General features: G+C 47.7%; 2 protein-coding genes across 4 annotated transcripts in view; one reads left to right on the top strand and one right to left on the bottom strand.

The window, feature by feature from the left end:
- The window catches only part of Fmo5 (flavin containing dimethylaniline monoxygenase 5), a 45230-nt gene extending 42427 nt beyond the window's left edge, over positions 1 to 2803 (bottom strand). Inside the window, exon 1 of one of the 2 annotated variants that reach the window (XM_052730015.1) lies at positions 2566 to 2803. The gene's annotated coding sequence lies outside the window, so the exon portion shown is untranslated. Of the gene's footprint in view, positions 1 to 2346; positions 2426 to 2565 lie in introns of those variants that run through there. The other variant, XM_052730016.1, reaches the window with a different exon arrangement.
- The window catches only part of Chd1l (chromodomain helicase DNA binding protein 1 like), a 56902-nt gene continuing 47317 nt past the window's right edge, over positions 2423 to 12007 (top strand). The window contains exons 1-3 of one of the 2 annotated variants that reach the window (XM_052730010.1): positions 2469 to 2583; positions 8569 to 8906; positions 11663 to 11775. In XM_052730010.1, the coding sequence (XP_052585970.1) occupies positions 11752 to 11775 (24 nt within the window). In that variant the 5' untranslated portion in view covers positions 2469 to 2583; positions 8569 to 8906; positions 11663 to 11751. Of the gene's footprint in view, positions 2584 to 8568; positions 8907 to 11662; positions 11776 to 12007 lie in introns of both variants that reach the window. The other variant, XM_052730009.1, reaches the window with a different exon arrangement.

Below are 12007 nucleotides of genomic sequence, written 5' to 3'. Positions count from 1 at the left end.
AGTAGCCGCTACTCTGCTCTCTAGATCTGTGAAATCAGCACTGTTAGTGTCTGATTAAACTGAGGATGTTCAGTATTTGTCATCCTGTGCCTGATCCCTGTTGTTTAACATGAGCCTTCTAGGCTCACTCATGTTGCTGTAAAGGACAGGATTTCATTCTTTTAACGACTCAATGACAGTCCATCGTGTGTGTGGTTGTACGTGACTGCAATCCTGGCCCTCAGAAAGCTGAGGAAGTAAGATCATGAGTTCAAAGCCAGCTTAGGCTACATAGTGAGTACAGCCTGGACTACATAGCAAGACTCTGTCTCAAAACACGACATACATCTATGTACACATATGTGCATGTACACAGGTATCTGTATGTTACACATGTGTATACATGTACATAGACTCTGCATGTATATATGCCATAATTTCTCCATGCATTTCCCCACGGAGAGATATCTCGGCTGATTCCACATTTTGTCTATTGTAAAAGGCAGCTGCAGTAAACATGGGGTGCAGATAGCTTGAGGCCAAAATATGTGGCCTTTGAGCTTAGCTTAAATCAGTACTCTTCTCTCATCCCCAAACCTGAACTATGATCCTTGTGAAGCACCGTACAATTCATGTGCACAAGAGAATGCTTCAAGAGAGAGAAGTCAGTCAGACCATGTTTGTAACCCAATTCAAACCTGCTTAATCCCTGAAGATGTTTGTAAGATACTTTTGAGCAAAGTAACCCCAAAAGCCACACAAGTCACAAATCACGTGGATAGCTATTGTTGAGACATTCAGGCAAGTCTCTCCCGATTCTCAAGCTTCAATCTACAGTAGGTATAATCACTTCCTCAATAAATCCCAAACTTGGCTTCATACAGACATTGTAAACATAAGTGAAGACAAGAACCCAGTTACACCTGAGTGCAGAGCACTTCAGGAGAACTAGGTCGTCTGAGGCTACAGCTAGCCTTGTTTGCCTGGATTGTTACTGAATTCTATTTGCTCAGGAGAAACCTGGCATTTGATAGTCATTGGTGTTGGTTAAGTCACAAATGACACTCACAGGCCAACCCTTTGGGGATGCAAGAGAATGGTCAGAGGTGCTGCCATAGTCCTGATTTGGGGGACTCTGAAGAAACCAGGTCCAGCCATTTGCCTCCAAAAAAATCAAATGGAAAAGGAAAAAATAACAGCGAAGAAAGGAATTTATTCCATACAGCTCTACTGGGAAGATGGAGGGGGGTGGGATACAAGTGTGCTCAGCTCCCCTGGTAAGGGACAGATCATACCACTATATCCCTCTAAGAGCACACTCGTACTTCATATTGTAAAAAAGAGTCTGCATGTACCCACTGAGAACAGCTTCTTTGTTTTGAGTTCATCTTTAACCCAGATGTAATCCGAGTGGCGACTTGATTCCAGAGGGATGCAGGGATTTGAGATCCAGTGACCTTGGTGTTTCTGACACTTCCCCTTTGATCTGGTTGATAAGTACTTCAGGTCTGGTTCTGTGTGTTCCTGAGAAGTCTTTATAAGGGAGGGGTCAATTCCCTTAGCCATCACAGGACTGCTTCTACATAGCGGGACAGTGTTGGTCCTTCATAGGACAACCTGGCCAATAGTTTTACCACACATGGACATTTTGCGTGGCTACTCTTGGAATCTTGAGGGGAGAAAAGCTCACACCTTATTTATGTATTTTTTAAGTGGGGTTTTATGTACCCTAGGCGGGTTTTGAACTTGCTGTGTAGCTGAGGATGACCTTGAGCTTCTGGTCTGCCTGCTGCCACCTCCCCAGGGCTAGGATTACAGGTGCCCACAATCATGCTCAACTAATGCGGCACTTGGGGATCGAACCCAGGGCTTGGTGCAAGCATTCTGCCCACTGAGCTTTGGCATTTATTATTTATTGACATATGCCTGCTATGTAGCCCAGGCTAGCCCAAACTCTCAATTCTCCTTCCCTGGAGCATCCTGGCCACTAACTCCTCCTGTGTTGAGATTACAGGAATGTACCACCAGGTTTTTAAGTGTCTTGTCACTAACATATCTTAAGAGATAAAAAGTTAGTCTTATCTTGGTGTTTCAGTCATAAATGAGGAAAGAGAGATTAGGTAATTCTAGGACTTAAAATAGTAATACAATCCACCTTGTCTTAACAGTTTTTAAGCATACACCCCTTAACTGAATACATGCAGAGCTGCTCAGAACCTGACCCAGGGTTTAAAGGAGACAGATAAGAAATGAAAGCGGAGACTGCCCAGCTTGGAGCTACCCGCGGAGCCCAGGCTAGGAGATCGGAGCTCAGCGTCACTGCGCCCGTAGTCACAGACGCACGCCTAGAACCGAGGCCTTCCGCACCTGCGTGCTTCCGCGGCGTGGGAACGCGCGCGGGCGCGCCCTCTGGCGGCGGCGGCGGCGCGCTGCACCCGGCGCGCGCGGGAGCGAAGGCGCGGGGCCGCGGGGCCGCGGGCGGAGCCTGTCCGGGGATGGCGGGTGACTTGCCGCGCTTCCTGCGGGCGCTGCCGGCCGAGAGCGGACCCGAGGCGGTGCGGACGCGGGTGCAGGAGCAGGACTTACAGCAGTGGGGCCTGACGGGTGAGCCGGCCGGCGAGGGGGGCGGGCGGGAGCCGGGAAAGCGCCGGGCGACACAGGCCTAGGCGGGGACGACCGGGCAGCCTTGGAGCGTCCCGGTCACTAACTCCTCCCATGTGCGCTTCCCCGCCAACCGTGCATGCGCACTCACTTGTTGCAGCTCCATCCGTAACTCTCAAAGCGTTGGACGCCGTGCCCGCCAAAAGTTTGTTCTGTAATTGCCTCCTAGGCTTCCATGTTATGGCCACTCGCCCTTACGAGCCCCATGGGTGGGGGACCCAACTTCTGGGGACACCAGGTGTTCCGAGCCCAGCTGTGTAGACTCCAGATGTGGAGACCCAGGTGTGCAGACCCCAGATGGACCCGGAGCCGCCGCTTCCGGCGGCGCCCACTCTGTTCAGCGCCCCCAGCACCCTTTCCTTGTGTATCTGCTGGGAATGTAGTGCTGGTTTAACGGAAAGTCAGAATGCTCACCAGTCGTCACCATGGGGTCGATATTTATTACTGCCGAGAGCAGAGCGTACTGTAAGGTGTGGGGTGCAGATAAGCAAAATAATACGGGTCCTCAGCCCCAGTTTCTTAACTAGTGGTTAAGTGCTTTTGAAAGTTTAAAGAAGCATTCACTTAACTTATACGATGTGCCAAGTACCACGAAAATGTGAGGGTTTTTTCTGCAAAGGCAAGGTGCCTTTCTGCCAGGAGGTGGCGCACGCCTTTACATTACTCAGGAGGCAGAAGCGGCCGGATCTCTGAGTTCCAGGCCACAGTCTACAGAGCGAGTTCCAGGGCAGCCAGGACTACCTAATAGAGAGACCCTGTCTGGGAAAAAAAAGTGCATTTCCTTCGGCTTAGAGGAAGGACAGATGCAGACGATGATGAGGTTGAAGAGAAAGGTGACTCCTAGAGTCCTGCCGACGAGGCAGTTCATAGCAATGTTTTTCTTTTATATCCAGCTTTTAAAATTTTATTTTTGAGATAATTATAACAACTCTCACCCACTTTCTTCCCTCCAAACACTCCCATATACCCTTCCTTGCTCTCCTTCAAATTCATGGCCTCTTTCCCCCTGCAACTTAATTGTTATTGTATGCATATACATATCTCCATATATATTCCTAAATATAACTTGTCCGGTTTGTATAAGGTCACTTGTGTGTATGTTTTCAGGGCTGACCATTTGGCACTGGACAACCAACAATTGGTGTGCTCTTCCCCGGAGAAGACCACTTTCAGCTTTCCTCACTTGCCGGTAGTTCTTTGGGTAGGGTTGGGGCCTCATGGGCTTCTCTCTGCCCATTTTGGCCAGTTCACTGGTATCATTCTGGAATGTTTGGACAGTCGTGTGGGTGAGGCTATGGCTGTAACTTCTGGTGTTACCAGGAGACACGATTTCACAGCAAAGTCCCGGGTCCACTGGCTCTTACAGTCTTTCTTCCCCCTTCTTCCACAGCGTTCTCTGAGCCTTAGGGGTAAGAGCATCTTGTAGATGTATCCCTTGGGACTGAGTTCACAAACCTGCAGTTTGGTGGGTTGTGGTTTTCAGTGTTGGTCTCAGGTCTGTTGCAAAGAGAAGTTTCCTTGGTGAGGGATGAGGAGGACTATGTGTATCTGTGGGTAGAAGGACAAATGTTGATAGATCCTTCGGGATTATGCTGGCTTAGTAAATTAGTGGATGTACATTCTCCTCCAATAACATGACTTCTCCAGCACTGAGTACTTATCGAGGTTTCCAGTCCCAGGCATGGTCTCCCTCTTGTTGAGCAGGCCTTAAGTCCAGTGAGAGAGCTGTTGAGTACCACCAAGGTCTGTGTGCCACGGCTGCGCCTTAGGGTTATTGTGCCATGCTGGTCATTGCTGTGGTTCACAGGAGTCACAGCTGGGTAGGACTATTGGTTGCCTCCCTCCTTTGGAAGCTCGCATGGTGCCTTCTGGTACCATGGAAGCTAGTCCTCAGGGAGGGGGCGTTCAGGTCAGTTCCAGCGCAGGGGTCCCTGGGCCCTGTTTCTGGTGTGCCTGATGTCTTCAGCAGTAGGGACTTACCTTTGGTGGGCAGCCAAGGTCAACAGCAATGGGCTGTATGCTTTGGGAATCTCTTGGACAGCCCTGACCAACTCAAAAGAGAGCTTCTTGTGTCTGGTGTTGGGGTTTTTGTTAGGTGGTCTTTGGCTCTGCAAGGGAGCTTTGTCAGCCCAGATGAGGTTTGTTAAAGCTGCATATATGTATTTATAGACTTAATTAGGTGTCTTATAGGCGTGGTTTGTTTCTGGGTAGTTAATAGTATGATTCTTTGTGGCTTTTTCAGATACTCTTATCCTTATTTTACCCTCCTCTCTCCTTCTGAATAGTTAGTGAGGTTTCCAGTACCAGACTTGGTTTCCCTCTTGTTGAGCAGGTCTGTTCCCCCACTCCCTAAAGACCCCCCCATCTGTGTATCTAACTTAAATCTGGTTTTATGGACTGGCCTTTGTATGTTCAGCATAGCTTGATTAGTGTTTGTCTGTGTGTCTGCCCATGTGCTTGCCAGCGGCCTTGGGAATGAGACTTTAAACTATGCAGAAGACCCAGAAATGTGTGCAAGTCAAATCCAGCTGCATATAACACACCAGGGGGGCCATGCATGTGTAGGTACATTCTTGTTAAAAGGAAGTGAGCAAGCAGGAGGTTGCAAGTTTGAGCACATGGGATAGAGCAGTAAATGCAGAAGCATGTCTTGGAGTGTGTGCCTATGAATGGTTAGCACAGGAGAAGGAGGACACAGACAGACAGAGCCAATGCTGAATAGTAAAACTTACAGCTGCTCTTTCTGTTTGCCAGAATAAGTGCACTATTCTGAGTTGTCAATCCATTGAAAACACTCCGGCCTTTCCTTCCAGGATGTCTTCATGAAATAACGTAGGCCACAAAAAAGAAATTTTTTTTTTACAGCCCCATTTACAGCCCCATTGCTGCCAACATGTCCTCTGTCCTGCCAGTCTCTGGTCCTACAAGCATGTTTAGTACCTGTGTATGACACCCCTCCCCATGCCTACCCGTAGTTAGGGAGGTTCAAAACTGGGGTTCCATGTGGATGTGTAATTGAAACCATAACTTTGGATGACTTCACATGTTGCTCTGTAGTTTAGGCAGCCCTTCTTGAATATTAGGTTATTTTTAATTTTTGCTTTCATAAGTAGCACTGATAGATACTCTCACAACCAAATATTTATTAGTTATGGATTTAATATTAATTTTATTATTTTATGTGTATGAGTGTTTTGCCTGGTTTTATGTGTATGCACATGAGTGCCTGGTGCCCATGGAGATCGGAAGAGGGCATTGGATCCCCTGGGACTGGAGTTACAGATAATTGTGAGCCACCATGTGGGTGTTGGGAATCCCAGGTCCTCTGCAAAAGCAACAAGTGTTCTTAACCCCTGAGCCAACTCTCCAGGCCATAGCTATGTGTGGGAGACCAGCTCCCACTTTTTTCCCCAGGGTACTCTTGAGGAGTGAAGGATAAGAGATTTAGATAAAAATATAGAGGGGAGAGACACAGATAGAAACACAGGAGGGCCTAGATCATTATCCACTGGCCCTTTCTGTCTCTTCTAAAGGGCTTTTTATAGGAATGCCTAGGGGTGGAGCAAAGACCTCCCCCTAGCACAGCCAAGTGCAGACCTTTCTGATCACCTAGTGACTGCACAGGAAATCCTCTTATGCAGCCCTGCTGGGTAAAGCAAGCTCAGATCTCACTAGGAAACCTTTGTGGGCCTCCACAGCTATGGATGTCTAATTCCTCTAGGTAGTGTGTTTAGAATACAGAGGGCAAAACGTTTGTACATTTCCTTATATTGAGCAACACTGGTAACTTCTAATTTGAGAAGTTAAAATGGCTATTTTATTGTTTACTAGAATCTTTATTTGGTTACTAGTAGTGGTGGGCATTTGGTTATTTATCTTTGAATTCAAAAGGCACCTTAGGGCTTTTTTGGTGTGATAATATACAGACCAACTTTTTTGTTGTTTATTGGTTTGGTTATTCCATCACTTTGGTCCTCTACCTGGGAACAAGAGAGAGACCAACCCAGATCCCAGAGGTTAGAAAACAGAATGTATGTCCCGGTTCCTGTGGTTCTGTCGTGACTTGGCTGTATGGAAGCAAGCGTGTGATTTGGAGCAGGCCAGCCACAAACAGCTTGGAGTGGCGTTGATGTGCGCTCCTGGTTCCTCTCTTACCTGTGGGTTTTGGTTAGGGTGTGGAGCATCTACGTTGGGATGGACTAAGGTGGGAGGTGATTCGTTGTTGGAGCTGCCGGTGCAGTGGCCTGTTTTTTTGTTTTTTTCTGTCTTTCTGTTCATGGAGGTAGACACGTTGATGGTGGGCCGGTTCTGTGGTTCTGATTCAGAACTCTACCTAGATGCTAACCACAAGGCCACTCCTCCATCCTTGCGACACTTTAATGGTGACCTAATTCCCTGCATTAAACTCATGTCTGTCTAAATGCCTTAGGACAATTTCTGTCTTTGCACTTGACTCTTAAAGTGAGTGCTGTTACCCAGTTTTCCCCAGGGATGCTGACTTTGCAAACTAAGATGTCAGTTAGGTGTCGACATCTGTCCACACAGTCAAGATCCAGAGCATTCCGCTGCGGGAAGCTCCTCCGCTTGCCTGTTGATAGCTAGACTCATTTACTTACCACCGTCTTCTTGATTCCTGCTGACCACTGTCTTCTGCCTCTTCCGTTCCTTTTCCAATTTTTCTCTCCCCCTCCTCCTCTTTTTCCTCCTGTGCTGGGGACTGAACCTATGGCTTTGCTCAGATGGGCAAGCACTCTGCCACTAAGCTACCTCCCAGTCCAGTCTTCTCTGTTTCTATAATTTTGTCACTTTGAGGAGTGACATACACTAGTCTTAAGCGACACACGACTCCTGTAGCATGGTGTGTGATCTCTGGAGGTGGACGTTTCCCACTATTCTGTTTTTCCTTCTTCTTCTTCTTGGTGAGCAGCATGGATTTACCACAGGCTGTTTACCATCTGTACACCGAAATTGATGTGAATTGTTCCTAGTCTTTTAGCTTTCACCTGCCTCCCCCTAGGGTTGAGAACATTTATATGCTGGTTTGATGTGAAGATAAGTCTTTATTTCCCTCACCAACACTGGGGAGTGCTGTGCCTGGGTCATGCTGGTTGCATATTTAAAGAAGCATCAGTGCCAGTGTTTGTACCGCCCCCCTCCCCATTCTAATAGTGGTGGGGATGTCTGTAGTGGTTTGAATGTGGATGTCCCTATTGCTTTGCCTCTTTGTCCCCCCACCCCCTTTTTCTGTTTGTTTTTGTTCTGTTTTTGAAGACAGCATTTCTCTGTATAACAGCCCTGACTGTCCTAGAACTCACTCTGTAGACCAGGCTGGCCTCAAACTCACAGAGATCCATCTGCTTCTGCCTCCTGAGTGCTGGAATTCAAGGCGTGCACCACCAACTTATTTTGTCCAATTTTTAACTTGAATTTTTTTTTTCACTTGACGTTTGAGTTCTTTTTATATTCTAGATAATAGGATTTTCTTTTTGCACGACAATTATTTTGCTCAAATTTATCAGAGATATAGTTTTTTTGCTTGCTTGATTCTGGTGTCGAATGTAAGGATTTGGGCCGGCGAGATGGCTCAGTGGGTAAAGGTACTTGCATGCACAAGACCTAAGACCCAAGTTCAGTTCTGGATGCCAGCCCTGAGAGTTGTCCTCTGACCTCTGCAATAACTCCACCACTCATGTGCCTGCACTCACACATACATGTACACGTATGTACAAATTAAAAAGGAAAAAAGAACTTGTGGTCTCTTTACAGCTCCTAAAAACTCCCTCCCACCACAACCAGCGTTTGTGATTTTACATTTGAACCTTATTAGATTTCTGTTTTCCTTCAGATTAGTGTAGTTCTCTCCCTTGAGACCTCTGCAGTGGATTATTTAGAAGCTTCGTAAGTGTAAGTGTGTTGTTTACTTTGCAGGAGCTCGGAACCTTCTTTCTTACATCTCTGTCAGCAGCTCCCAACTTGACTGTATTGTGATCAGCTCCTTTACATCTCGGGGGCTTGCCTGATGACCTTCCGTCAGGTGTATGCTCCACGGCGTCTGAAGAGAATGCGTACTCAGTACTGCTGGGTGTCAGTGGGCCTGTGGTCCTATTTGGAGGTGCTCTGGGAAACACATTTCCTCGTTCTTTTTAGCATCCAGAGGTTGACGGGTTTCCCAACTTGCTGGGACCTCCTGTGCTCCATCCAGAGAGCCAGCAACTTTGAATCTCTTGGCTTCTTCTTCTTCTCCTGCAGTCATCGATAGTGCTCAGGTGTCTTTCTCCTTTTCATTTTGTCTGACAGTTAGGATGGGTCAATGAACTTAGTCTGGAAAACCCCTCACAGACATCCCCAGAGAGGTAGCTCCGAGGCCGTTCGATTCTACGTCTTTTCAAGCTGGCAGTATAGACCAAAGCACTTTGTATGTTAAACATTCCGGTGCCTTCTCCTGTTTGAAAGTTTTTAAGTCTTCTAATCATGTGGTCTCAAAAGGAAAGTTTTTCAGACAGGCTTTGAGTTTTATACCCCGGAGGCTTCCCTCAGGTTTACCCTCTTCTGTTTTATCTACAACTTTAACTTTGTTCGTGCGCCCCAAGTATACATTTTCCATGTTTCTGCAACTCTTTTATCTCTGGATTCTCACTGTAAATCTGACTGAAAGCAGCAAGCAGAGTCCATGCCACAGCCTAAATGCTCGGCTGTGTTGAAACTCCCTGTTAAACATCTTAATCCAGCTGGGTGGTGGTGGCACACGCCTTTAATCCCAGCACTTGGGAGGCAGAGGCAGATGGATCTCTGTGAGTTCGAGGCCAGCCTGGTCTACAGAGCGAGATCCAGGACAGGCACCAAAACTACACAGAGAAACCCTGTCCCCCCGCAAAAAAAAAAAAAAAAAAAAAAATTAATCCATTACTTTTGAATTCAGCATTAGGACCCTGACAGAACAGAGCCCAGTTAATTTCCCAGCATGCACCAGGTAGAATCTTGTCCGTCATCCCCCCGCCCCCACACACACACCCATAGCCTGACCTGCACTCCTGAATTCCTGCTGGCATTCTGGTCTTCTGGATGTCCAGCAGCATCCTGCTTACAGGATACTAGGGCTCTTAAACCCACAGCTCTAGGCTCTCAACGTCCCTCCTGCAAACCAGTTCCACAAACCACACGTCCAGATTGGCCATAGCAGTGACCCCATTTCTTGGTACCAGTTTTCAATGTTAGTTGCTTTTCTTATCTCTGTGACAAAATATCTGAGAAAAATAATAAGGGAGGAAGGAAGGATTTATTCTGACATATGATACGGATATAAAGTCTGCTGCCGGAAGCATGGTAGTTGGAGCGGGTCCCAGCGATGGCAGTAGGAGTTGGGAGAAGCACCTGTGGCGCAGATGAGCTTGGGTCAAAGGTGGAACCAGGCTGTGACCCTCAAGGTCCACCCCCAGTGCACTCCTCCGCTTCTTCCAGCTAGGCCACACCCCGTCAAGCTCCCACAACCCACCTGAATGGAAAAAAGAAATAAAAAGGAAAGACATGACTGCTCCTAGGTGTGCTGGAGGAGAAAGTTTTGTAGACAAAAGGGAGAGCATAACCAGAGGCAGAGACACCTGGGAGAGTCCAGAGTGAACATGACCAGACTGAGCTGGGCCCTGTGAGGAGGGGGGGTGAAGAACCAGCCTGCCTCCATCTTAGGCCTAAAAGTCAACTTATAGTAAAGACAGACTAGGTTCATTCCTGTTTATGATTCAACTTCTGTTTCTCAAGGATTGGGCTGCGTCCTACCTGTAACCTTAACTACAGATGGTTCTGTACTGCCTGTTCCAGGAACGGCAATCATGTCTTTGTTTTAAAAAGTTGTTTATAACCACTTTACAACCCTACCTTTGTTTCGACAGACTGTATAGCCACCTGTTGTAATGGCTACCTTGTGACGCCCACCTTGTAACCATGGTTTTATTCCAGGAGGGCCTAACTTGATATGCTTGTGCTCTGCTCCCGTAACCCCGCCCATTTTGCCCTCCAAATCCTCCATTTTGAAGCCCTCTACGCCTGAGCTATAAAAACCTTGTCTTCCTCACACATCCAACACTGATCTCTCGAACCCCACCTGAGGGGGAGGCAGCCCATGTATCGGAATAAAAAAGCTTGCTTTAATTAATTGCTTCTTGTAATGAACTTGGCCATGATGGTTTGGGTCCGTGGTCTTTCTCCTCCCATCTTGGGGATTACCGGGGAGGGGAGAGGAGCTGCCAACCAAGAAAGGCAGCCAGGGACAAGAGACAGGCCAAGAGAGTCGATGAAACGGCCAGGTAACCAAAATGGCTGCATCATACAGGGAAGGGCAGCCCAGCCCCAGGGCTGGAGAAATTTAGGGTAGGGGTGGGGTATGCCAGCCAGAGGGCTCTGGAGAGCCTGAGGATGGCAGGGAGAACCTGGCACCTGCATCTGTTTTGATATGTTCAACAGGGCACCTCAGCCCTTTGTCCCAGGTTTGAGACCTAACAGTACTCACACAGTATCTCTTACTGGGGACCAAGTGTTCAAATCCATGAGCCGTGGAGGACATTGCACATCCAGGCGCTGTGGGATGCTCCTTACGAAGCACTGTTTCATGTTGAAGCCTGGTCTGAAGTAGTCCTGTCCATACAGATATCTTTCCTAGGATGCACACACAGTTCGTGTGCCGTTAGTCGATGAGCTTTAGTTTTAGTAATGCTCATTTCCAGGAGTGAGTAGTAGTGTGGGACTCGGGCAGCAGATGTCAAAACCCTGGAAGACTTTCTGTCAGGTGAACTGGTGACAGTGACAGCATGCTTCAGGAGTTTGAATGAATGATAGATGGTGACCGAGTCTGCATAAGAATTAGCTGGGAAGTGAGCAAGTGCTAGGCCTGGTCAGGTTGGGAGTGTGGGAGGTGAGGCCGTCTCAGGACAGACTGGTCAGGTTGGGAGTGTGGGAGGTGAGGCCGTCTTAGAACCCGAAGCCTGCTGAAATCTCAGCTCTTCTGACCACTTCTGTCTTGTATTTCTAGGGGTTCATCTACGTCCTTATCAACTGGAGGGAGTCAATTGGCTAGCCCAGTGCTTCCATTACCAAAATGGCTGTATCCTGGGGGATGAGATGGGCCTGGGGAAGACCTGCCAGGTATGCTGCTGGGGAGGGAGCACGGATCACCTCCACACAACTCGTGGTCATCTTTACCCGCTCACTGCAGCAGTGCCTGCTTCTTCCCAGGGTGGGGAATACAGAAAGTAACGTGGAAAGAGCCTGCGGTCTTGGAGTTGCTCTTTCTAGTTTGGGTTTTTCAAAATTGTGCCACCACTATGGGTTGACCAGTTTTGTTGTTTTATTTTATTTTTTAAGCATGTGTCTGGGA

Source organism: Peromyscus californicus, unplaced genomic scaffold (genome assembly GCF_007827085.1).
Source record: "Peromyscus californicus insignis strain IS unplaced genomic scaffold, ASM782708v3 Scaffold_9__1_contigs__length_137607984, whole genome shotgun sequence".
NCBI classification, from domain to species: Eukaryota; Metazoa; Chordata; class Mammalia; order Rodentia; family Cricetidae; genus Peromyscus; species Peromyscus californicus.
The sequence above is the reverse complement of the archived record's forward strand: the minus strand, read 5'-3'. Positions and strand labels throughout refer to the sequence as shown.